At 40.8% G+C, this 27418-nt stretch overlaps 2 protein-coding genes across 9 annotated transcripts in view; one reads left to right on the plus strand and one right to left on the minus strand.

The window, feature by feature from the left end:
- GAS7 (growth arrest specific 7) overlaps positions 1–9278 on the plus strand; it is a 134260-nt gene extending 124982 nt beyond the window's left edge. For all 4 annotated transcript variants that reach the window (XM_081185052.1, XM_081185053.1, XM_081185055.1 and 1 more), the window contains exon 14: positions 29–9278. In XM_081185052.1, coding sequence (XP_081041178.1) covers positions 29–142 — 114 coding nt within the window. In that variant the 3' untranslated portion in view covers positions 143–9278. The remainder of the gene's footprint in view (positions 1–28) is intronic.
- Positions 9279–15886: 6608 nt separating this feature from the next.
- The window catches only part of GLP2R (glucagon like peptide 2 receptor), a 40774-nt gene continuing 29242 nt past the window's right edge, over positions 15887–27418 (minus strand). For all 5 annotated transcript variants that reach the window (XM_081185399.1, XM_081185402.1, XM_081185400.1 and 2 more), the window contains 8 exons: positions 27244–27418; positions 26080–26239; positions 25493–25553; positions 24564–24633; positions 23550–23638; positions 22088–22226; positions 20742–20783; positions 15887–19359 (listed from right to left, as the gene is read on the minus strand). In XM_081185399.1, coding sequence (XP_081041525.1) covers positions 19021–19359; positions 20742–20783; positions 22088–22226; positions 23550–23638; positions 24564–24633; positions 25493–25553; positions 26080–26239; positions 27244–27418 — 1075 coding nt within the window. In that variant the 3' untranslated portion in view covers positions 15887–19020. The remainder of the gene's footprint in view (positions 19360–20741; positions 20784–22087; positions 22227–23549; positions 23639–24563; positions 24634–25492; positions 25554–26079; positions 26240–27243) is intronic.

The following is a 27418-nucleotide window of genomic DNA, read 5'->3' on the forward strand; positions in this document are numbered from 1 at the left end:
ACACTGCTGTTGTTTCTGTGTCTTTCAGACAGTAGAACCCGTGGATCAGTTGCTTCAGAAAGTGGATCCAGCCAAAGACAGGGAACTGTGGGTAAAAGAACACAAAACCGGTAATATCAGACCCGTGGATATGGAGATATAGACTGCTGTTACTGGTTGTAAGTGGTGGGCTCCTTGTCCCAGCCATGTTCGAGAGAGTTCTGTAAAGCCTCAGGAGTAGGGAAAAGAGAGACGTTCTGCTGTCAGCTTCCTTATATATTTATTATTGCCTGTAGGGACTATTTCTGTCATGTTTGATCATTATTTCATTTCCTGTTGTGCTTTGCCTTAAACATCGAACATTCCAGGTTTGAGAAGCCACGCTTTATACTTCCTTTCAAAAATGGGCTGCCAGCAGCCAAGCAGTTGCCGCACTCATGATGAGCTGCAGGGGCTGTTTTCTGGTACAAAGAGAGTTTTGCTATTCAATTGTGATTGACTATCTCATGCTACTCTCCTTGCATGATGCTCTGTTTGTACAGCAATGCTAAGACACAATATGCCTCTGCCAAACAAACGAGACTGGTGAATTTGAACACGACTCTGGAAGGAGTGAGATCTTCCTGAATATTGCCACTTAATTGGATGGGAAGGCGGGGGGTTGAGGAAAACGCTCCTGTCCTCCCTTTACAATTTATGAAATGGCATTTATAAAGCTAACCTACCTCACAGGGGTGTTGTGAGGATAACAGTAAAACCTGTACAATATGTATTTTTTAACAAATCCTGACTCCCGTGACTGCAGACTGCTGTTGTGAGGCCATCTGTGAAATTGTGTCTTTTTCAGTACAAAAGAAAATGAGGTAATAGGTCTGGTGACCTTTTGAAAAGGTTGGTCCTTCTTTATATACCCTCTCAGGTACTCACTGACTGGAGTCCACAAGCCACTTACTCTGAAGGGGTGGGATTCATCTAATAAACCCTATCAGTGGAAGCCCTGTAGGAGGGCTTCTACTTTACAGCAGGGCTTTCTCCCCATCTCCTCCTCCTGCACCCCCCAAAATTTGGTTCTTGGGAGGCAGGAGGGCCCCCCAGAACAACACGGTAGGAGGGGGGGATTATTCCATCTGGCAAGCTGATTTGCTTGTGTAGGCAGAACATTTGTAACAGCGTGACAATGAATCCCACCCATGGTCTCCTTGACTTTGCCAGGGACAATTCCTGAGGAAATGTTCTGAGAATTGCAGACATTTATCAGCACTCTCCAGAAGAAAATAACGTCCTCCATTGAATAGATAATAAGGCTACAGTGATTAGGACCCTGATGCTGTAGTCTTCAAAGAACTTTTTGAATGCTTCCCTTGAAAGATTGTAGCCAAATCGAATTAATTAAGGCATTGCTTGAGCTTTACTTTCCACCAAATAACTTACGAGTTTACAGACTATATAGATGGCAGAACTTCCTAGCTAATGTGTCTTACCTCAAACATGAGTTACCCAAAAGGTGGATTTATCCAATTGCTCTCTGGTTGCGTCACGCCATAGCAACCTTCAAGTGGGACTTGCTCTTTGGGGAGGATTTAACAGGCCTTTGGCTCCTGAACTCCTCCATCATGGCAGCCATTTTAAAACAAGGAATTCAGTCTGTGTCAAATCTTTTCAGAAGACCGAGTTCCATGTAGCTCCCACCATGCAGTGATAGCCAAAAATCAACACGAGTAAATTAGAAACGACTGTATAAATCCAGCCAAATATGCATTCTGAAGCTAACATTCTGAAGTGCAGCTCTTTTCGTGAATGACGATGGACCCAATTGATCCTGAGGTCCCAAATGTTGAGAACTGTTGGAGAAGAACCACAGTGTTCTTCGTCCCTCTTTTTTCTTCATTTGTCTTGCCTTGTCTTGCCTTGGTATTTATACAGAACAAATATTTCCCCTCTGAATTTATCTGATCTCTTTTCGTTCCTCATACTGCCAAGTGTTTTGTTTGATCAGCTGTCATAAGCAAATGTGAGGAGCAGATAGCCCTTTATGTCCTTCCTGAGTATTCCAATATTCTTTTTACTGGAATGCATAAGTATGTACTATGACCAGATTTCACTGGATAAATGTTTTTATTTTTTGAATGATGATAGGTGTTGCAGATAAGTGGAGTTCCATGAGCTCACTTTGGCCTGGGTGGGTTGAGGTGTAGGTGGGAGAGGAGACATTTGTTTTGTTTGGTGCTGTCAAGCAAACTATCCCAATAAGTTACAACACAACTTCAGCTAATTTGAACATTCTTGCGTACTCTTCCCTTGCTTTACTTCCAGTGAAATATCATTTCCCCCCTCTTTCTGTGTAACATCAGGTTTCTAATAGGAAACACATTTCATCTCCCCCCCCCCCCAAGAAACTGACCATCAAGGTTGCAAAAAAGAACGATTTATCCTGTTGGTATGTGTGGGGAAATTGAGACTTGGACACATCCCAGCATTAAAAAGATTTCCAAGGCATCCGTTCAATTCTTCTTCCTGTTTTGAAAACCAGAGTCATATTTCCATATTCTGTGCATCCTTCAACCAGCTTGCCATTGTCTGGAGCATCCCTCACTTGCCTTTTCCTGGCCTTCTCACATGTCACTGTTTAGCAGTCTGCTCCCTGCATGATATAGACCTTGTCTTCTCATTTTCCTTCACGTGTGTTCTCAGGTATCAGCCAACATAAGTGAAACTGCCCACACAAATTGTGAAAAATAACAGACCATCTCTCAAAATATATTTTAAGCCATTGCTCCATAAATACTCAACAGCACCTGACAGATTTTGTTCTCGTGTGTCTGCTGCTTTGCACCAAATAAGAATTGTCTCATTTTTCTATGTTCTGTAGTGACCTATGCTTTATCCTCCCTCTCCATGTTTCTGGTGTCTTTCTCCTTTTTTCTTCAGAGTCTGGAGGTATCACACTGCATTCTGCTCTACCAATTTTACTTTGAGGAGCCACCTCATTTAAAGCAAGCTCTCCCAGACATTGCTAAAGATTATATACTGATTTAGAACTCTCTTTTTATAATGTGGCAGATCTATAAGGTAATTGGTAATATGCTTGTACTAGATTTGTTTGTTTGTTTGTTTGTTTTGCTATTTTTATACACCAGATACCTTTTTCTTCTGGGCTGATACAGCCTGTTTGCACTTTAAAATTTCTGTCTTGCACCAAGTGGCACCCACTGAGTTCTAAGATTTGAGGGGCCGGTTCCATTAGGTTCAAGCCATTACTACTACCCTCTAACATCCTCATTTTTCCTTCCTTGTTCTCTTTAAAGCTCTCTTTTGCCATGTAAAGTAGATATAGATATAGGTGGCTTCAAACAGGAGGGGGGCAAGCAGAGTGGGAGAAGGGGTTGTTGAGCCCTTTCCTTGCAAATCCTGAATAGACAATTAGTTGGCAAAGAACAGATTAAATGGCCTCTTTCTTTGCCCTTCTGGTTCTCTGCATAACCTGATGCAATGGATAGTTGCTTTTCATGACTTAAGAAAGCCTTTCAGGGGAAACAATCACAGCATTACACCCAACCATTTCACTGTAACCGTACAGCCATTTTATGTGTAACATGTTTCTACTCAGGCTTGTCCTCAGAAACTTTCTTTGCTGTACTGCTTTATGATTTGTGCTTCGTTCTCATCTAAACTTATGGGCTCAAAACTTAAAAGGAGATAGCTGTTCAAATGATAATACTCTTTTAAAAGGAGACCAACAAAAAAAGTTCAGCATGCCAATTTTGTGATGTTCTTTCTCTTTAATTGAAGTTCAAAACCTCATTGCCTCTGTTGAACTCCTGTGCCATCTCAGTGTTCTCACTGGATGTCCTTCCTTTCTGGGTGCTATTGATCACATTCCTACTATTTTTATATTTTAAAAAAATGACATTTGTTATATGACTTGCAGTCATGAGATGGTTCGCAAGTGCCATTCATGCTTCAGGTGGTTCTTTTATATCAGTTCATATTTAACTTGAATTTTCATTAGATTAGCCATTCATGAACAGCCAATTTTTGTTGCATCTGTTTTCTAGCTGCTTAATCTCAATGTCATTTTAACACACAGTGCTCATGGCTTAAACACTTGCCAACACTCAACAATATGAAATAAGTCCTAACTGATTTGTTCAGTTTTCCAGTTTCACATAGGCGATCAGCCTTCTCTATGGTCCAGCTCTCACTTCTATACATCACTACTGGGAAAACCATGGCTTTAACTATACGGACCTTTGTTGGCAAGGTGATGTCTCTGCTTTTTAAGATATACTCTGAGCATATCCAGATGCAAATCTGTGTTTTTCAGTACAAAAGAAAATGAGGTAATAGGTCTGGTGACCTTACGAAAGGGTTGGTCCTTTTTTATATACCCTGTCAGGTACTCACTGACTGTAGTCCACAAGCCACTTACTCTGAATGGGTGGGATTCATTTAATAAACCCTATCAGTAGAAGCCCTGCCTTTACAGCAGGGCTTTCCCCCCCATCTCCTCGTCCTGCACCCCCAAAAATTTGGTTCTTGGGAGGCAGGAGGGCCCCCCAGAACAACACGGTGGGAGGGGGGGATTGTTCCAAGTGGCAAGCTGATCTGGAAATCCTTGATCTGATGGGATGCTGCAATTGAATACAGCCCAGTAAGTTAAAAGATTACCCATAGTTTATGAATAAAACCTAAGCACAGTGCTTGTCTTCCATGCCAGACATCCTTGTGTAGCCATCTGCTTCTATATTTCACACACACACCCTTTGTTCTGCTGGGGCACCTGTCTCTTCGTAGAATCTCATTGACTTTATTCAGGGACATACTAGTTTTGTATGCCACCTGTTCCTAAGACATAGCTTTACTCTCGCTGCTAGATGTAATCTTTTACAGAACAAATCTATGCATTTACTCAGAAGTAAGCCCTTTGTAAAGTAGGGCTTACTCCATAGTTAGTATTATTGTTTTGTTAAGGTTGCAATGTTTTCATAAACACAAGGCCTCCTAAGCAAGACTTGCTAAATCCCTGCTTCAATGCCTGCCCTGGTGTTTTTAGGCATTCAGGACTATTCCCTATGCTTTCAGAGTATATCGTCCATAAGCTCAATTTTGTGAGCTGTGGAGCTCAAGTTCTCTACAGTCATCCTTCTATTTTTGATTTCCCCACCCCCTTCCCTCCCCTACAACAGGGATGAAGTCACTATTAAAATTCTGAATTCCTTCTCATACATCTGTTGTTCTGTCGTGTACTTTTTCCTACATCCAGTTCAGAATTTTGCCAGCTGCCCGGCCTCTGTAGTGTGAAATGGGAAGGGAAAGCAAAATTTTCTGCTATTTTCTGTCACAGACAATGCAGGCTTGTTCTAGGCTTTGCTTAGCAATGCTGCTTGGGCTGCCGTCACAGCTGCATTCTGATCCAGTGTTCCATTATTAGCCAGGCTCTGATGTGAAAACAGCACAGAAGTGCCATCGTAAGGATGGCTATGAGCACAAAAGGGCTTACATTCCCATTTTTAAAAGGTGGGAGTAGAGGGAAATGTGACAGGTGGGCATAAGGGCACGAACCTGAGAATACAAGGACGAAAGAACATCTGATGAAATGAGCAGGCAACCATTTTGAAAGGAGCGGGGGGCAAAATGATTCTTAAAACTTCGTGTAGATTTAGCTTGCACAGCTACATGGCATGAGACACTCAGGATACTGATAACTGATCTAAGTTTGTTTGGCAGTTGCTGATCATAAGCTCCCTTTTGATTCCCTCCCCCTCCCTTTTTTTTCTTTTTTCCCCCTTACAAATTAATTCAGCAGACCTATAGAATTTAGAGGCTGACTAGGATATTGCTATACGATACAGTGGGGCATGGGGAAGTGTAGCACAGATGTATCCATGATGCCCCAGATTTGTTATCAAGCAGGGAAATAACAAAATATGCATCTTGCAAGGATTTTCGCCCCCATAGCTGCAACAACAGTTGTGGAGGTGGGATCAAGCATCTAAAATAATCCCTCATTGGGAAGTGTTGAGTGGGAAGCTTCTACACATGGTACATATTTCCATTAGAAACTAATAGTGATTTCATCGTGCTAGTTTAAAAGTGATATCTTCTTCCAAAGAGTCCTGGAAAATATAGTTGGGTGAAATTATGGCGAATTCTCTGTTAGAGCTATACCTAGTCGTCACCTCAGAAGTACAGTTCCCAGGCTTACCTAGGAAGAGCGAATGACGACTGTCAGAGAGGGTGAAATCTGTAGTGCAGATATGGCCTTGATTTAGGAGTGTCAGTACTTGTGTATATAATGTGGATAAAGATATGTGAATAGTGTAAATAAGTAGACTTTGTCCAGTCCAATACCTTGAGCTCAGTATGTCTCCAACAGTGAACATTCGTTGGTTGCATGAACTCGGAACTGGTTGTGCTCTATCAGTACTTGCACCAAAGGTGTTGTCTCTCAGATCCTGTCCGTAAATCACAATACATAGTAACTAAGATGTGTTACAGTGGATTTTTTTTAAACCTCAAAGGCATAGCATGCAGTTGCATCTGGCAGGCAAAAACTTAAAAGGTTCCCAGCAATTTGACTAGTGTACACGCTCACATTTAGCATTATGTAACCATACACTGTGCCTGGAGGTGGCACTGCATGTATTTTACATTTTGCTGATCTTGCATGGGGTTCTCCTGCTTGACTTTTGTGTGACTCTAGTTTCCTTCACTTTTCGTATAAGCAAGTCAACCAATGTGTTTGTAGAACTAATGGTTGTGTCCGTCTGTTAAGGTGATGTTTTGAGAGTCTTGCGGCCTTTGTTCATTGCGGAGCAAGACAATAGTTCTTTTATCCCATAATTGCTATGAAACAAAGAATACTGCACCCCAAAACATGACATTCCCATATGACTGGGACTTCAACTTACATGGCAGTGAGTCTTCCTGATGTTTAGTTTGATGTCCATTCATTCTGTGCCCACTCATACATGCTTAAGAATATTTCGCTGTGGTCTAATTTCAGACAACAATTTTTGTCAGATTTCCAAGTTGGGGTTTTGTCCCTACGCCTCCTGAAAACCTTCCACCTGCTATCAGGATTGGTACAGATACTTTTTTAAAAAGTCGATTTAGGTAACTACAATTTTTTTTAAGTGCTTGGAAATTTACTTTACAGCAAGCCTTTCTTGAGCCTCTGCTGTGTGTTCTACATAATTCATTGTGATATGGTGGCTCCTTTCTATGATATGTTCTCTGCTCAGCTGTCTTGGTTTGGTTATGGTGTGATCCAGAAAACCAATGGTATGCCATTGATTTCAGCAATATACATATCTTGCTGATACTTTCTTAGTCCTTATGCACTCCACGGTGCCAAATACTGTTGAAATCTAGCTAAATGCTCTTATTCTAACATTTGGACCATGTAAAAATAAAAAAATAAGAAGAACCTTATTTGGAGGGGGCGGCAGCAGGAAGGCCAATGTTTTGGAAGCACAGAGAATTGGAAATGAAGAGAAATAGAAAAAAATTCCCCAACTTATATTAAGTTGAAATATCTTGGATAAGATTGGTTTTAATCTAGAAGGGATGTAAAGAACAGACATATTTTCAGTTGTGTTCAAATACTCAATCTGAGATATTGGGGGGGGGGGCGTATTTTCCTTTGCTGCTCTTATCACAAGCAAACTCCAGGAAGATCTTGCTGTAAGTCTAAAGCACAACCAGTTTGGGCATTTTGAATACCAACAGCAAAATAATATTTTAGAGATTACAAATCCACCTCAGATTATTAGATTTTACATTTCTGAGCTCATAGTCCACTCTTAATATAGTCCACTTTTAATATAGAATTTTTTACAGTATTAATGCTAGTGGAAAATCACATAACACTCCTTGAAAAAGTGGTGCAGGGCCTTTTTCTGCCCTAGGTTGTGCCAAGTTTTGAGCGAGTGCCCAGTAACATTTAAGCAGACCGATTCCAAGTTTGGCAGCATTTGTTTCAAACTGATGTTCTTCTCTAGTGGTTCTGTTACATAAGCATTGCAAGTGAAGAGGATGCTTTTAATGGAAATTGTAATGAACCTTTTGGATGTTTGGGGTTTGTAGACAGTAGTAATTTCACTCTGTCAATATTTTTAAATCGGTTGACCCTAATGTGCATTGAATACGGTTAGCAGAAAAACTCAAGACTACCTTCAGTGTTTGAGTACCCAATTCATCATGTCTATGTAGTAGCAATAATGTTTATTGCAGAGCAAGGAAGTGAAGGTGGCTACAATCTAATGAATAGCAAAGTGAATTGGTTGCAATCAATGGAGCTTGCAGTTTATGCATGTTTACTCAGAAGGAAGTTTTCCCAAGATATGTGCATAGGATTGCAGCCTTAAACATCCTTAACTGTGATTGTTGACTTTGATTTCTGGCAAATATATCCTTGTGTTCCTTTCCAAAATTGGTGTACACTGAAATTTCTGTTACCTGTATTTGGTTGTCTATTTCCCCAGTCAACTGAATTCACTGTGTGTCTCCCATGTCAGAGTAGCCTTATGAAAGCAACACTCCCTGTTATCAAAACTTGTGTTTCCAAACACTGTAGGCTTATCACAGGCTCTATGGATAAGCAAATTCACAATGTATTTCTTTTTACCATCCATGAGTAAATTGAAAGTGCACAATTCAGTTTTGCAGATATAGATTTGGAGGGCAGATCTGGCCAGCAACTAGCTCTCCCCAAAACAGTTTTGTTTGTTTTTTAAAAAAAGAGATTTTAAAAAATGGCATTGCTTATCTCGTCTTTTTATCCTGTACCTTTTACTAAACACTTTCTAAATTTTTACAGTCAAATGTGTCCTCTACCAGCAGTAATGGCTTTGAACTTTGTAATAATACTTAGCTGCAGATTTTTGGGCTGACTAGACATTTAAAAACTTAATTCTACTGTAAGCTCTGTGTATCAATAACAGCAGTGAGCCTTTAATCATTGTGAAAACTGTTAATGTGGCTTTTTTGTCCCATGCAATTGTATGACTAAAACACTGCAGCTGAAGAGGTAAATAAATACTCGTTAAAATTTAAGGGCCTTGTTGTCAGTTCAGGTATGTCTCCTAAATGTTAATCTCACTGGAGTTGCACTGATTTATCCCATTTACAGATCTAGCCCTTAAATGTTGAAGGTATTTGCTATACATTCCCCCCCCCCGTCTTATGTACAAACATTTCCATAAACTTTGTACTTTCCTCTATTTTAGCAAGTTTGTATTATGCACTTGAAAAGCTTTGTCTCATCTCATGTAAAATAAACTGTACAGTCCATTAAATGCTGTGTTGCTGAACTGTTATTTTCACTAATAAGGAGCAGGATTTCTGTGACCACTTCACACTCGAATTAATCCACATGATTATGTACATGCGTACATCAGTACATAGAAAAGGATTAACATGCATCAGGATGCAAGAAGGCAGTATTTCAATGAATAGGAACAGGCACACCCTCTTGGACCCTACTGAGTCAATTGCTGTAACGATACCCTTTAACCATCTTCTGTGGTGACACTGCAACACAGCAGAAAGCAAGGCTATCAGCTCCTTTTTTCTGTTACGCTGACCCAGTGGTGTCACAAAATAAGGTGTTGCAGTCATAGAATCATAGAGTTGCAGAGTTGGAAGGGATCTAAAGGCAGGGGTGAAGCTAGGCTTTATTTCACTCAGGTCCCCAATATGTCAGTGCAGGAATCACAGCTAAAGAATCCCTGACAAATGGTCATCCAACTTTGGTTAAAAAAGACCTCCAAGGAAAGACAGCCTTTGGTCTGAAATCTCTGGCACCTTAAAAAGTGACTGCTGTTTCCTTGCAAAGGCGTCTTTGCTCATCAAAACTTGACCCTGCCTACAATGCTCCAAGGGAAGGCGCCACCCCAACGTTGAGAACTATTGTACAGAAAACTCAGAAAACAGAAATCCACGGTAAAGAAAACTTCCTTTTCCTGCCACATAGAAACATGTTTCAGTGTCATTTCGCATTACAGTGTCATCTGCAAAACCCACCTATACTTGATGTACACATTGCCTAGTATTTCATCTATATTTTGGATATTTTAGTAGTCATTCCATAGACCCACCTGGTTAAGAATGTGTTAGGGTTTCTTCAGGTGGTGGGGGGTGAATAAAAACTGCTACCAGCCCTGTGAGTAGGTTTTAACTAGCAGCAGTTTCTAGAGCAACCAGGAAGGCAAGGGCTGGCTGAGCAGAGGGTATTCTTGTTCTGCTTTACCTCAGAAATTCTTAAGGGTAGATTGTTGCCTGAAATATGAGTTGTTACTCATAGAAACAGTGGTATTCACTGGTCGGGTGGAAAGCAAGGAGACCGACAGTAAGTGGAACCAGAGCCAATGACCAGTAGAGTCATCATATTCTAGTATTGCCACTGTCTTCCCCCCCTGCTGAGTTTAACAGGGAATGACATTTCTCGGACTGAGTTGTTTTTGTTTTTGTTATGTATTTTGTGTTTTCATATCCTGTTTTTATGTTGAATCCACAGTGAGACCTGCAGGTATAGGACAGTATACAAATTTTAATAATAATAACGATAACAATAAGGCAGCAAATCAGTAAAGAACACAGCAGCTGTGCTTCCGTAGAGTATTATCTTGAAATTAAATGGATTATGAAGTTGCGGTGAGAAAAGGATGTAAGGTAAGTTGAAGTCTGTCTGTCTGTCTGTCTGTCTGTCTGTCTGTCTGTCTGTCTGTCTCTCTCTCTCTCTCTGTGTGTGTGTGTGTGTGTGTGTGTGTGTGTGTGTGTGTGTGTCTATGCGTGCACACAAGACTTCCTCCGGCTTACAGCCAATTATTCCAAACTGGCAATTCTGAAGTAAATTCCTTAGAGGTCTCTGCGTTTTGTCAAATATTCTGAACAGAGAGTCTGAAGAAGGAGTCTTCTGCCCTTCAAAAACTGGGAGTAATTGCTCTTCCGATTATTATATTTGCTGAGGGGATTGGTACCCTGACAGTGAGTTTCTTACCCGGTGGCTTCATTGTCTGTTACAATTCACAGTGTCAGTTGGGGGCCATCATGTAGTGACCACGATTCACATTAAATAGTGTTCAACAGCAGGGGACGGAGAACTCATTTTGCAATGGCCAAGACTCATGTGGTGAATTCTAATTGAGGATATGGCTGGGTAGGAGACATTTACTAGGGGAAGACTGGTCCCTAAGGTGCAGAAAGCCATCCACAGCTTCCTGATAGGATTTGCTATTAAACTGCTCAGCTAAAAAGGCAGGATGACAAAGAGCAGCTTAATTTGCCACACTGGAACTGGGACGGTTGAAGGTCAGTCACAGATAGTGATTTAGAACTAGACTCCAGAGTACAGGCCGGCGGGTGGGGTGGGGACAAGTGGGGCACTGGCCCATGGTTCAAACTTTCTGAGGGGCCCAGAGATCCACTGGCCGCTTCTAGGACCCCAGGCAATTGTACATAGAGCTGCTGCTACATCAACAGAGCAACCAGCAAACATTTGCTACACAGATGTTTCCAGAAGCTTCCAATAACCTGAGGTAGATAATTTTAGCAATTGCAATATTGGGTTGCTCTGCTTCTCTTCTGAGTGTTACAAAGGAGAATTCAAAACATGTCTAAAGTATTACTCTTCTGCATTCATGTTCTCCAGTTTGAATCATCCTCGATATACAGCATTACTAGAAGTAATTGCAAATTCTCTTCTCACCCTCACCAGTACTGAGTAAAACCTTCTTTCATTTACTGTTGTACACTGGGACAGCTTTTATATTTCTTTAAAAACAGCCCTTTCAGTATGTTTATACCAAAGTTGCAGATTCCTGTGGAATTAGACAACACTTCTTTCTGTTTGTAATAATTTTACTTTTTCCATGCATGTCATTTAAGGTATGCACTTCTAACTTCAGTTTGGCTATTTGTGCCCTGTTTTCTAACTTTGCAAACCAAATGCTCCATCTTCTGAAGATTCAGTATAAATTGTAACTCTGTTTACAGATCCATGACTTGATTTTGGCATTAGAGATAGATTATGCCTCTTACTTTTAAGGAATTGTTTGTGGAAGGATGCCTAAATTACTCCTTCTAGTATAATTTGTTTACTTGTTTGGCCTTGGTGACCTCATGTTGATTGTAGCAGCCTCATAGCAATGATAGACTTGAGGTGCCAAAAGCATCCTAGAGACCATGTCCCAGTCAAAGATAAAATACTATGTCCCTTCAGATGCAGCCACATGGTCCAGGTTGGTTCATATGAGGAGATCCCTGAGGTTACGTAGAGCGCAAAATGAGGCAATTTTGAATTTTATGTGCTCATTTTTTATCTTTGCAGTCTGAATTAATCGATCTAGGCAGTAAAAGTCATCAGACTCTGTTGGTATCTGCTTAGAAGATTGTTGATTACTACAATCAATTAGAACTTTTAAAAAAACTGTGAATATAGTTCACAAAATGTTATCTTGGTTCCTGAGCCATCAATTGGCTCTGGGAAATTGTCAAATCCTGAATTTGTACAAAATTTAGAATTTGTGTGATATTTCAGTTTTATGCAGGAATTATCTTTTATTTTACAGCACTTTGTTTTGCAAGTGTTTTTACACTTAATGATACAAATAACAATAATAAATAGTTTTCTGAAGTAATATGTTGCATGGGAAAGCTTTTACCTTAGGTATCATATTTGGTATCTATGATGGCTTTACCTACATGGATTCAGTTGTTATGTCACTTGGCCTGCCATGGAAGTCCTTTTTGGTGGTATCCTATGATAGCATGAATGTATGCTCTTGGAAGAGTTACATACATCATAGAAAGGCACCAGAGTTGGGTGGATCTGGGGCTGTAAAATGGGCTGCATTCCATAAGGCCATGGTACTGTTTCATAAAGGTCATTGTGTGAAGACCTGTATGACACAGTATATGGCACTTCATGCAGTTTCCTATACAGAAGTCACTTCCATGTGGGAAATTCACCTTTTGTGAAGTCTTGCAGGTGATATGCAAAGCAAATAAAATCAAGGTTGTTTCCCACCCCCCTTCTTTATTATTCTTGCTCTGAGTAGTAAAGAGCAATTTTAAAGACCTAAAGTGTTCTTGGGGCAGATTGTATCTAGTCCATGAGTCAGAGCAAAGAGGACACTACAATCTTTCTCACCCTAAAATTCTGACCATACAAAGAATACAAAATGAGGCTGTTATGTGCTGGTTTTGTACCTGTTTCCTTAAAGGATATATCTGCTATGGGATGATATAAAGAAAAATGAGTGCACCATTTTATTTTCTTGAAAAACGAATGAGATGGATGGTTGTTTGATTTGGATAGGTGGAGCCCTCGCTCTAACAAGATAAACATCATCAGTCTAGTTCATGGATAAATAAGAGCAGTTTCAAAGATTAAAACTGCTGATTTATACAGTTGCAGTTTTTTCCTACCGTACAGTCTGCAATCAGTTGAAGTAGCCCAAAATATTATTTTCACCTGGCCTCTTGGATTTGATTATATAAGGTCACTTGATTTCCCAACTCCAACCCCTCCCAATAAACAGGGAAAGATTACAGACGCATGAGAAAGCAAAAATGCAGAGAGACTCTCTCCAGAGAGTCTAACAGCTTCTGCTAAAGTAGCAGTGTGGAGCTTGTGACCCTCTGCAGATTGTTGGACTTCAACCCCAGTCCCTATGGAATCAACACAATCATCTATCTAGTACAGCAGGAGCAGGGGATCTGTGCCCCCCCCCCAGTTATTGGACTACAGCTCCCTATAGGCTATAGTGGCTGCAGCTGATGAGAGTTGGAAGATACCCATTTTCTGACACCCATATTACAGCACCTGTTTACCTCTGTGACCAAGCGGATGCCTCCCTCAGGCCCACAACACACACACACAGAGAGAGAGAGAGAGGGAGAGAGAGAGAGAGAGAGAGAGAGAGAGAGAGAGAGTTGCCTTCCTCCCCCAACAACTAGCATTTTATGACATGCCGCAGTGCTGCTGAAGATGGATGGTCCACTTAGCCAGAATGACTGTCAGACATTGATAGCCTCGGTCCCTGTGAATTTGTCTAATCTCTTTTAAAGCCATCTACCGTATTTTTCGCCCCATAAGACGCACTTTTTCCCCTCCAAAAATGAAGGGGAAATCGGGGTGCGTCTTATGGGGCGAATGCCTGCAAGCCTCGCGCGCCCGGCAGGAGGTCCCACCGGGTGCGCGAGGCTTGGGGCGGCAGCGGACTGCTTGCGCGCACCTAGAAGCTTGGGGCCGGCTGAGCTCAGCCCGCCCCAAGCTTCTAGGTGCGCGCAAGCAGTCCGCTGCCACCCCAAGCCTCGCGCACCCGGTGGGACCTCCTGCCGGGTGTGCGAGGCTTGGGGCGGCAGCGGACTGCTTGCGTGCACCTAGAAGCTTGGGGCGCGCTGAGCTCAGCACGCCCCAAGCTCCTGGTATAGCACAGCGATCCGCTAGCCCTGGGAGAGCCCCGCGGCTCTCCCAAGGCTAGCGGACTGCTTGCACGCACGCAGAAGCTTGGGGCGCGCTGAGCTCCGCACGCCCCAAGCTCCTGGTGTAGCGCAGCGCACCTGGGGGGGTAATAAATTTTTTTCCCTTTATTTCCCCCCCAAAAATCTAGGTGCGTCTTATGGGCCGGTGCGTCTTATGGGGCGAAAAATACGGTAAGCTGCTTGCCATCCCATCTCATAGCAGTGAACGCCATAGATGAACTTTACATTGTGTACTTCCTTTTGCTTGTCTTGATTTTTTTGCTAATCAATTTTATTGTGTCAGCTCATTTTACCCATCTTTGAAACTTGTTTGCATTAAATCTTATTTGCCTCCTGCCCCTACATTTACCTAGTTTGGAAAGTCCCTCTTGGAGCCTTTTGTAGTCTGCTTTGGTTTCCCCCATCCTGAATAATTTGATGTCATCCTTAACTTTCTCCCTGGTTATCACAGACTTGTTTATGAGCAAGCTGAATAGCACCAGATAGGGGCAGCTGAGGCAATTGCCTCAGGCGGCAGGATCGCCAGCAGCAGCTGATCCCACATTGATCTTGATTTCCCCCTTGTTCCTGATGTAAATCTGCAATCACCCCTTCTTCCAAGGAGGGACGCCATTTTGGGTTTTGCCTCAGGTACCAAAAAGTATTGGGCTGGCCCTGCCAGATGCAGTACTGATAATCAGCTATTGTTTTCTTGCCTTCATTGAGAATTGTCCATCTGCTCCTGCCTTCCATTCTTTAGCCAATTACTAACCCATAAGAAACCACATACTTTTATTCTATGACTACTAAGCTTACTCAGGAGCCTTGTTGAGGAACATTGTAAAATGCTTGTATCAAAATAATACACTTTCCCTTTATCCCAGCAATCACATATTCTACATTCTAATCAGACTGGCACGGTTTTGTCATCTTCTGCATCTGCTGTCTACTTTTCAAATAATGATCTCCCTTTCAAAAAAAATTCCACATGTTTTAATTTATACATTGATTTGACAATTCAGACAGAAAACCCCTCTAATCAGGCCTGTGAGGTCAGTGACCCTGAGTCCAGTTCTCATATTATTCCCTTCTATGGATTATGTTTCAATATTCTACAAGATAATAATCTGGTGGTACACCCTGTAGCTGAATAGCTAAACCCTTCTAATGCCATTTTATTACATTTCCTAAAGGTGGGCAACTGTCTCACCTCTACCTCCACAGATTCCAAACCCCCACACAAAATACCTCCAAACTCAATGCCTGGAGGCATTTACTTTTAAAGTCCCTGTTGGTTTTTGTTACGTAAAAGAAAATGGTAAAAGATGTATATAAGAGGCTGTGAAGATTTATATATCAGAAGATTTTATATATCAGAAGATTTTATATATATATTTGAGAGAACTATCTTCTAACAAAAATAAGTAACTTGCATCAGCATCCATAATAGAAGAATGGGCAGTAGCCAATATAACACCAATTTTTTAAAAGGTTTCCAGGAAATTTAAAGCTCTTAGCTTACATCTGTTTGAGGAAAACTGGTGGAAAGCATGATTCAACATAAAATCATCAAGCATATAGAAGGAAGTCCTGCTGAAGAAGAATCAAAATGGCCTCTCCAAAGTAAGTCCTGTCTCACAAACCTTTTAAAGTTCTTCAAGACTTTGGTATATTTATACAAGTGCCTGGTATAAATTGTGCACTTAGACTTTTAAAAAGCTTTTAGTAAAGTTCCTCTCACCAAAGATTCCTTAGTAAGCTTAGGAGTCATGATTAGTTTGAAGAGAGCTAAACCATCGGGCCAGGTTAGTACAACGCCACATCAAGTCATTAGCATGGTTCATCAGCAAAATGAGCAGAGAGGACCAAAGTGGTTGCAATCTCTTTTCTGGGAGACTTCACGCTTGCACATTCGTGCTAAACCATGACTTGGCTTAATGTAACATGTGAACCAGACCTAAATCCGTAAGATTGTTTTGAAGTCATAAACTTTGATACCTGATACAGAACTTGGCATTCAACTTTCATTTTTAAAAAATAAAGTTTCCACTCCTTGGATGTACGGAAAAACTTTCTTGGTTTCAATGTTTCAATGTTTTCATCTTAACATAAGAATTGATTCCATCTTTACCTATTCTGTCTCTCTCAGGTGATAATTAAAGCACATTGCAACCTTCATGTCTACACAGAGTAATAAGTAATAGTCCATTGGGTAATATTACTGCCTGCCTATTTGGTGTGTTCTTACAAAAGCTGTGTGCCAGAGGGCTTTGTGTACAAACCACTCATTCCCTCCTAGAGTAAAAGGAAAAGTTTTGCTTATTATCTGGGGAGTTGTCTGACCAGCATAATGATATGGAACAGGGACGTGCTGGGCATCCTCCAACTTCCTTTGTGTAAACATTAATTCAGCACATCAACAGAGCGATGAATCCCAGAGTGCTCAGGCTGGTCTCAGAGGAACTGCTGTTTTCTAGCATGTAGGCTGCATAAGTGTAAGTGCAATTATATGGAAAGAAGTTCCATTAATTTCAGTAGGATCTGAGTATAACTTTCCCTGGATTGCATCCAGCAGTGTTTGCAACTGGGTGGCCATTTTAGGTTCATCTCATTCAGTGACACAGTGTTATTCCCTACCAAGACCTGGTCCTTGTTAGAGACTAGGAAAGAACATTAAAGACAGGGAGACAGGTTAAGACAGCTGAAATTTTGTTTTAAAAAGAGCTAACTTTGCAGTATAAAGGGCATGGTCTTTGTGTCAATGGAATCCTACAAAACATTTGAAAACACAGAACATCTTAAAAGGAAATAATAGCAACCCTCATACAAGAAATCTGGATACGTACCATAAAATATACTTTGAAAGACGACTGGTCTTAAAAGAATTGCACAAATGGCCGCAAAAATCCACTGTCAAGAAGCACAGTCTAGAATGAATGGCATTTTACCAAGCCACGTTATCGCTCTCAAGGATATGGACAGTATATCAACCAGGTTTCTTGAATGATAGCTTTAGTTGATCTATAACTTGCTTGATAAGGTCCTGGAGTTTTATTTACTTCAGGATTATTATTATCTACATATATATTTTGGGAAATGGCTCATCTCTATAGGTGTGGCCACCTCCTGAGACTCAGCAGGAGGGATTGCAGAGAACGCTTGCCTTTCAAAGTTATGTATGGATTTGATCAATGATTTTTAAAAATATACTTGTACACTGCTTAGAAGTCATTGTACACCAAGCAGCACATAAATTAAGAACTAATTACACGTGACAAAACCAGCCTTTGGATTTCACAGTGGGTACAATATATAAGGAAGGAAAACAATTCGGCAGCTTCCCATTTTTAAATCTGTGAAAATACATGTAAGATCAACAGCTTGTGAAATAAAAATGACAACAGGTAACACAGCAGGCCTGGAGCTGTGCGGGTACATAGCTTAGCAGTTGCTTGTGATTTCAAGACAGTGTGAAGCAGCTTCTGGTGGACCTAGGGTTACCCATATTTTCTCCTCCATGGGGAGAAAAGCAGCTTGGTGGAATTCTGAGGAAAGGCATGGCTGGTGGTAAAAGGAGGAAGCACACCACCCATTTGGTCCTCCACCTCACTCCCCAGGCTGCTGCTTCTTAAATAAAAATGCTACATTGAAAAAATGTTACATGGATCTGGTTGCAAATTCTAGCTTGGCCCTTTTCTGCTTGCTTACCTATTCACTTGTTCTCTCATTAACTCATCCTAAATTTGTAAAACACACCATACTGTCTGGCTGTTTGACAAATAGATGCATTTGGGTAATGTTGCCCCCGCCTCCCTCCCATTTTTTTCCCCATCTGGTGACTTTGAAGCTTCTCAGATTTTTCATCTCCAGTCATATCAGTTTTCTCCCTGTTAAGAGGTGGTATAAAGATGTTTAAAATAAATTTGCAAAGTGGAAGTAATAATGACTCCTTTTGCAGGTCTGTTGGTAGGATAATGGAAGAAAGAACCACAACTTTGTATATTACATGTATTAAAAGATGCATTAGCGGCTGTGCCCTAAAAACAAGTCCGTTCAGCATTTCATAATTTTTACAGCAAAGCTTAGAAAATGTGCTTATAAATATATACAATCCCACACGTTCCTAAATGTCAATCCTGTTCATTTAGTCATTGTTGGAATTCAGCTTCTTGTTTAACAGTATCACTTAAGCAATTGTTGTCCTTTCTGAGACGCTGCAAAGCAATCCCATGGGATCAGATTGATGGCTCCAATAGTGGCGGTCAATGTTGGGAAACCTAAGAGAAACAGCAAGCTCTTTCAAGGTGCTCAGTCTATTCCTTTTATTCCTGATTTCATATCTGGTTCTTGTAGGATCAAGGAGAAGCCATTTTCATGCAATTACCAGGCTTGGCTGACTTTAATTTTGGCGGCGGGGAGTGGGAGAATGACCTGGGAAGAGTCAACCTGGAGGGAAATGCTAAGAAGCTATTTTCATCTTTTTCTTTCACGGGCTCCCCCCCCCCACCCATACTTCCAGTGGCTCCCACATGGCACACGACGCAAGATCCCTCATTGATCTAATCAGGTATCTCAGTTTTTACTTTTGTTACAAATCGAAATCTCGCTTTCTTCGAAGACTTCTTCGGTCGTCTCCCCCATTGTGACTTCTCCTTCACTGCTGTCTGAGAGGCTTGCTCTGGGAATATGCTTTAATGCGAAGCTTAGCTCCACTTTGCCGCCTGTCCTCTGCTTTGCCACTTGTGTGCTCTGAGGCTGAGTCACCTCCAGGGAGAAGCAATTATTGTTTGAATGCTCTTTCTTGGAACATCTCCCCAGGTGCTTGATGTTCTTTCCGAGAAAGCACGGCATGCAGACAAAGGGGGATGCCAGCAAGAAATGGGACCACTTCTTGCGCAGTTCAGCTTTTACCTGGAAAAGGAAGGAAAGCAAACAGAGCAGTTGAGATGGATTGCAGGATGTAATATAGATGCTTCCTTGGCCCGTCTTAGGGCTTCTGTCCTTTCAGATAAGCCTGGAGCTTCTTAGTTCAGGTATGCTGTGGGTAGGTTACCCTACAGCAAGAGTAGGGAATCTTTGGGCCTCCAGGTATTACAGAACTCCAACTAGCAACAGCCCAAGCAAGCATGGCCAATGGCCAGGGATGGTGGAAGTTAAAGTTCATTCCCCACACCTACGCAACAGGCAGAAGTCCTGACTGCTCGAGTAATTACAAGTAAAATATACTCTGAGACCTGCAGCACAAAGTACAATCTTAGGCCTCTCTGCAGTGTTCAGCACAGTACACCTGCTCCTAATGCCCCTTTCAAGAGGTCCTGATCTACTTTACACCTTTCCCCCTTACTGTCCCAATATGTTCGCACAGAACCCTGTGTGCATTTTACACAGAGAGCAGATTTCTCACTGATGTTATCACAATACAGTGGTACCTCGGGTTACATACACTTCAGGTTACATACGCTTCAGGTTACAGACTCCACTAACCCAGAAATAGTACCTCGGGTTAAGTACTTTGCTTCAGGATGAGAACAGAAATCGCGCGGTGGTGGCGCAGCGGCAGGCCCCATTAGATAGAGTGGTGCTTCAGGTTAAGAACAGTTTCAGGTTAAGAACGGACCTCTGGAACGAATTAAGTATGTAACCAGAGGTACAACTGTACTTGGACAGTGTACACAGACACTTATGAATAGTTGCTATTTAAATGACTTCAGCATGTTTTTTACAGTTCAGCAGCTGAATATTGCGAATACCACTCTGTTTATGCTTCTGCCTCCTGTACTCCACATATCTTCTGCCATCCTTTCTTCCTACCAGTTTCTGCTCCCTGCCCTCAGTGGAAAGGGGAGGAGAACACTTCCTGGAAAATGAAAACCTTCATGTAATGGAGTGTTCCCCCTTCATTTTGGGCTCAGCTCTACTCCAATCTGTTGCACATCAGGACTGGTTGGTACCCCTCCTCATAATTAGAGGCACAAGGGTAGCATCCTGGCCTTTTGCTTGGCATGCATGGGCAGCTTATTGCAAGTCGATCTGTTTACAAGTAGGTACCCTATACTGCTGTTTCAAGGAGCAGGCTGAAAGGGGTCGTGTTCCTTGCTTGATATCTCCAACTACTGCAAGGATCACAATGGAAACTGAATAACTCTTCAATGTATACTAACTGATATAAAATGCCAGGTGACCACCAATAATGTCACACAGGACTAAGTGCAAGCTGCACCAGTCAGTCTGTTCTGCAACATCTTCCAAGAGAAACAAGTGGTTAGAAATGAAGGTCAAGAAGGATATTTTACCTCTCCATTAGAAAAACAGTATAAAAGTGCTACAAAGAAACCCTGGAAGGGAAAAGAGAGAGAAGGGAAATTAGATCTGGATGAAATTTGCCAAGGTACAATTCAGCTACAAGCTTATGCAATCACATAATATTGTTCCTAGAAAACACCTGAAACCTGAGTCATCATGCTGCTAAATTGAACTTCCCCTTGCTCAAAAATCACCTTTATCTCTCAGGTATCATGTGACGAGGCACCAGTACCCAAAACTCTGTTTTATTTTGCTTAGAACAATTTTGCTCGAGGAAATGTCAGGCTTGCAATTTTAAACCACGAAATATATCACTTTGACCTAATCTGTGCATTTCGCATTAGGTTGTGCAGGAAATATTGCAACTGAAGTTTAGGGCAAAATTACACGTATAGCTTGTGAACTTAACCCTCCCGAGGATGTGACTGTGAGACCTTGTAAGAGTAGTATCAAATTTAGCCAGTTTCCCTAAAGCTCAGTAGCTGACTCCCCAACCCCACTTAGTATTGACATGCTAAAAAAGTAGTAATGCAAGAAACATGCATATTGGACTGATATACATCTGACTTCTTGCACCTGGTTCCTGCTGGCAAGAATTTAAGGACATCTAAGACTCAAAGCATTTCTCCTCAGATTTATATATGAAGATTGAAAGACACTGCATAATTTCCCATTTAAAAAAACGGACCTAATGGCAACTCTTTACTTAGTCCAAATGTCTCATTCTTTGGGACCAACAAATCCCCAAGCAAATCTGAATTTGTATTTAATAGTTAATGAACTAGCTGCAAAGTTCTTTATTGCATTTGTAGAATAGTACAGAATATGGTATACCACATGTCTTAAGAGTGATGATCATTTTAAATTTCTAATACTTGCTATTCTGAAAGTTGTTTCCTGAATTTCCTCAGCTAACTCATCGAATTACATAGTCTGTTCCCCGAATTTTCCAGCATTTGTTTGCAAACCCTTACCAGCTATTTATATTCAAGAACATTTTCCACAGAGTTCTTCTTGAGAACCATTTGTCAAAGAGTGCTCCCTCCCTCCCTCATTCGCTAATATGTCCAGCAACCATGGTTTACTGATGTGACCCTAGATGTCTAAAAGTTATACGCAAGCAATTTGGAACTTTCTCAGGTAAATAAGCATTATATTATAATAGTTGCAACATTCAACCCTATGTTGTCTTTTTCTTTGAAGATTTTTTGCTCTCTGCTCTATCTATGGTTTTAGTATGAAGATTATTATTTCTTTTCTTTTCATCTATTCATTAATGCCCTCTGTTTATTAATTAGTGGTAATAAATAATGCCCCTTCCAGCACAAGAACTTACTTGGAAGGAGCCCAGGGTCAGCTGAATGAAGACTTTTATGTGCCTGGAAAGACCATCAATTCTTTCATCCACAATGAAGTTAAAAACAATCTCGTGAATCCCAAGCAATGGTATTAACACAAGGGTTGATCTTGCCAGTCTAAAAATACAAATAACCATAAGAATGAATTCAATCCTAGAGATAAACTACATCAAGAAATCTCAATGGAATCATGATATTCTCCACTCACCTCCATTTGTTTGGTGCTAGCATCAGAATGATCAAACCTCATACATAGATATTGATATATTAATGCAGGGGTGGTGAATCTGTGGTCCTACCAATGTTGTTTGTCTGCCATCAATCCCAGCCAGTATGGTCAATTGTCAGGGATTATGGAAAAAAACATGTGGAAGGCCAGTTCCCCCACCCCTGTGATTAAGGATATATTTAAGGATTTTAGTCAAACCTCCAGCAACATGAAATTGTTGAATTACAATTTTATCAAGAAGTTCAATGTTGTCACTTGTAGACTGAATTGGAACAAAGGCTTTTTAACTGTACTATGTATTACCACTAACTATGATAGACTGTACTTTGCCGAATTTCACTTCCTTCTGACTTCACTGCTTACAGCCCCTGCCCTCCAAACATGTAGATAAGTAAGTACCTGTAACTCAGGATAACACTTCATTCTTCTGAAGAAGCAGATTGTTATCCATAAAATCTTATGTAATAGTAAACTAACTTGCTAGTCTTTAAGGTGTCATTAGCCTTAACCTTTTCACCTTCTCCCTGACATATTAATTTTATTGGCATAAGTATGTTGCAGTTGTTTTGGAGATGACAATTCACCTGAAGTGGTACAGCCCAGACACAGATTTATTGTCTTAGTGAGTTTACCATTATTAAACAAACTAGGCGCTTATCAGCCTTTTGTTTCTTCAGTGACCAACCCCAGCAAGCCACTGCCAGGCTGGGCTCATAAGAAAGCTAGTTGGTATTGTTTCCAGCCCTTGCTAATTAATGAATTGATGAGTTTTCTCAAATTCTAACCCTTCGCTGATTGTAGAGATTATGAAGGGGCTGCCTCCCAACTCATAACAATAGACACATGCTCTCTGACTACTATTGAAACTTTGTAAGTAAAACATTCACCTATGTGCAAAAAACACATGACTGTGATATATTCTAGCCTAAGTATGTTCATGGTGAATGCTTGTTTAAAGGTGGGTGAGGCTTCCCATGGTAAGATGTAACCAAGCATAAAAGTGCCTGGTGCAATCAGCCATTGTGCAACTCTGCCAAGATAGTTAGAATCTCGTCCAAACCTCTCTCTCTCCGGCACATGTAACAAAATAGACGTGGAGGAAATTATTGTGTAGAATGAACTGGAACATAATCAGTGGATTCTCCTTTCAGTTTAAAAAGTACTGTAGAAGACTAAGTAGATAAGTACAAATCTGAGAATGTAATATTTACCTGAATTTATAATCACGAAAGCTCATTTGCTGGGCTTTAAGTTTGGAAAGTAGCAGCTTCACAATTTTTAGAAAGATGCAGAAGTTAACCTTCAAAGAAAAACACCTCTTGGTTAGTTTCAGTAAATGCAATGAACATTATTTGGCTAGCAGCGGGGCAATCACAAGAAATTAACCACAAGCAACAATTCACAGCACAATCTTAACCGTGTTTACTCAGAAGTAATTCCTATTGAATTAAGTTGAGTTTACTCTCAGGTAAATGTGTTTAGTATTGCAGCCTCTGAATGTGTGAAGACATTGTTTCTAGAGATTTTCTACCCATCACATTTACACAATTTTTCCTGCCATTTCTCTTATCTCATTCTGTCCCCACCCCTTTCTTTAGGTCAGCCTTTTGATCCAAGATACTTTTGATCTTTATTAATGGTTGCTGGAACAGGGAGCATCAGTAGCAGATGGAAAAGAACACCAAGGACAAGTACCCTTGCCAATATCTTATGTATCACACACACATAATACCTGCATACATGTTTACATGCTCTCATGTATTTGAATGGGTATCACAGCATGTGATCTCTCTTTTTAAAATATAAATGCAAAAGCATTTGCCTGTTCATGTTCCCAAGACTATCTTGCTCATATCCTTCTCTGGGACACTCTCTGGTTCTCATTTTTCTGATCTTCTGAATTTCGAAGCTGATTTCAGTCCAAGTATTGCTTCAGGAAGTGCAGATTCAGTCAGTTCACAGTTTAATGCAAACTTCTCCCCTACCTTTAGTCCCTGTCCTGCCTTATGCCTTCCGCAGCCATTTTTGTTCAATCAATCCTAGCTTTAAATTATTTAGGGTTAGTCCTTATTTTGTAAAATACAGAGAGACACAAATCATGGAAAGGGTCAAGTCAGTCTCACCCTGCTGTGCACCAGGAGATGTTTCCCCTTGCAAATAATGTAACAGAAACATACCACCACAACTGTATAAAGAATTAATCAAATTTATGCCATGATGCTTACAACAATGGAAAACAAAATGGGCCCGCGAATGATCCACCAGAATGCCATGTTGTGATGTGTTGCCCAGCATCTAGGGAGTAAGTCAAAATTATTCTGTCAGCTCACATAAGCACAAATGGCAAGCCACATTATTTTTAAATAGATTTGGATAGGACCTGTGAACCTGGTTGCTATTTTTTGCCAAGAGGAATAATCAGATTACTCATCAAGATTACATTTTTCAAAATCAATTGTAAACAATAATCCATTCCTAAGCAAGTAATCCCAAGGCATGCATTTTCCCATAACACAAAACCATTATTCTAATAGTTGTGGCTGTAGTGGGTTGTAATGCAATTTCTTATTTTTATAATGAGCTTGCTAATGGAGGCTTAAGCAACTGATACCTATGGAAGCAAATGATGATGATTCATTTGTGTTCCACTAGGTGCATCTAAACGCCAGGTTAACTTCACTTAATTCCTTTGGTTTAGCATTAGGGACCAACAGGATGTAGGATGAGGTCTATTTATTAATTATACTTACATCCCACTCTTTCTTTCAAAAGCTCAGAGCAGCTTGTATTAAGTTCTCAGTGGCCTCTTGTTCAAGCCATGATCAGGCCCACATCAGCTAAGCTTTCCTATACCATTCACAAGACTGATCTTACTATGTCCACATAAATATCAATAATAGGGGGATTAGAAAATCAGAAACTGGTGGTGCTTGGGTGTGTGTATGTGTTTTAGCAAAGTCACCATCAGTATCTGGCTATATACTTTAGATCACCATCTCCACAGCCTGTTTACAAATGACCACCACAGAGCAAAATGTTTGTCTGTATCCATCCAAAGACCTTTGTTTAAACCAGCAGGCCATGCCTTCCATTGTCTTGGCAGAAACTGAAGCAACAAACCAAGCCAGAGGAGCATTTGGAAACAGTCACTTACCCCTCATACTCCAGTTGGTATTTTGTTATTCCCCAGGAAGCCACAAACAGAACTGGAAAACCTGGGAAAAAATGAGATGCAGGGACAATGTGACTTCGCAATGGGCAATATGTAACAGTTGTTGTGCTTGTGGACTAAATAATAATGGAGGAGCTGGAATATAGGGATGGGAGGGAATATTACTAATTTGTGTACAAGGCAAAGGCTATTGATCACAGCAACTTTTTTCTCTTGTTGATCGAGTCACACATTTTTGTAACCCTCTTTATCCAAGGACAGTCTCTGAGCAGATAAAAGCAGCAACAAAGTTAAAAGAAGAGTATACTTATAATAATCTGATGTCAAAATGAAGGGCAGGGTTTGGATCATTTATCAGATGGCGATTATTATTTATTCAGTTTATTGTACATTTATATTTTGTCTTTCCTCCCAAGGTAGCCCAGGGCAGTTGTGACATAGAGAGGGGTGGCTTATCTTCAATATAGACATGGCCTTCGTGGCTGCAGCTGCCTTGATGACATGGGTTTTAGATTGATGCTAACCAATCCTGAAACAAGCGCTGCTGGGGGGAAAATCTGTATATTTACCCCATCCAATGAAGATGTATCTCAACAGCAGATGTTTCTCAGAGAGCACAGTGGCTACCAATAGTCTATGGAGGTAAATCCCTTCCACTAAAATCCAGAAGAAATTTGCCCCAACAACATAATGCATCAAAAGCTGAGCCATCCTGCATAGGAACAACTTCTGTGGAAATGAGATAGTGAGAAGAAAAGTTAATATTGAACAACCGTCAACAGCAAAGTAAAACTTGGTACTACCAATTATCAAAATACAGCTTGGTACATACAGATATGTGGAATTTTTGTTAAGCAAGTCAGATACTTGTCAGTCAAAATGAATATTTGAAAAGCCCTATTCTTCTAAAGCAGTTTTGTTAAATGTTAATGACTACAGAGCTCTGTGGCTGGGTGGTTCTCAAATGGAGGGCACTAGCAGCAGAGCCCAGATACCTACCTTCTGCACTGCCAAGCTAGCCTTCAAACGAAACAAGCTGCTAACTTGGTCCCTGCTGCGTGAGCAATGCAAAGGCCCAAGAGTCCAACAGGGTCAAATTAGCCAAAGTACAATCTCAAAGTTCTCAGAATTCTATGGGAAGAAGGCTTGATTGTTAAACTACTCTAGCAATTGTAGCTCTGCGAGGAGCATAAAGGGCTCTGCTAAAAACTACCTGCAATCCATGGCTGTCAAAGTGGTATAATTATGCCTTAAATGCATCTGTATTGTGAGTGGTATGTGCTGGCTGCAGGCCATCTGAGGAAGACAGCATACACCTGTGTAAATCTTCCGGACATATCCATCTTTTGTTCCTCCAGTTGTTTTAACTTCCCATTTACCTTGTTTTTAGATGTCTTGTTTTATCTGGTTTTTAACTGGCACACCACTTTAGGGTTTTTTTTGTAAAAATAATAATCAGTCTATAAGCTTTATGAATAAATAAATAAACGAAGGAATTTTCTAGCTATTTTCATACTTGTGTGCCAGTTACCGGTGAACAAAAGAAAGTATGCAGAGCTTGAAACTTGCTAGCAAAGGATGCTCAGCATGGAATGCAATGCTTTGAATGAGTTCAATCAACAACAGTTTTCTAGCAAGCTTTGCAGCTACAGAATTCAGCCATGAACACATAGAAACTCCAGGTATCATTAGATGCTCTTTCTTCCACCCACTTGCTTTTAACAATGCCGTACCTCTGGACTTGAGAATGATATCCATCCATTTAGATCACTTGGCTTTTCAGAGTCCACATAAAGAAATACATAAGTGCTGTGGGTTGTTCTGTCTTTGATGAGAACTCCTGCAGCTCGCAAGATGAACGCAATGAACAGATTCATATGGATGTAGTTCCTTGTGCAGTGCAGTTTC

This window comes from Podarcis bocagei, assembly GCF_964188305.1.
Source record: "Podarcis bocagei genome assembly, chromosome: 2".
NCBI lineage: Eukaryota > Metazoa > Chordata > Lepidosauria > Squamata > Lacertidae > Podarcis > Podarcis bocagei.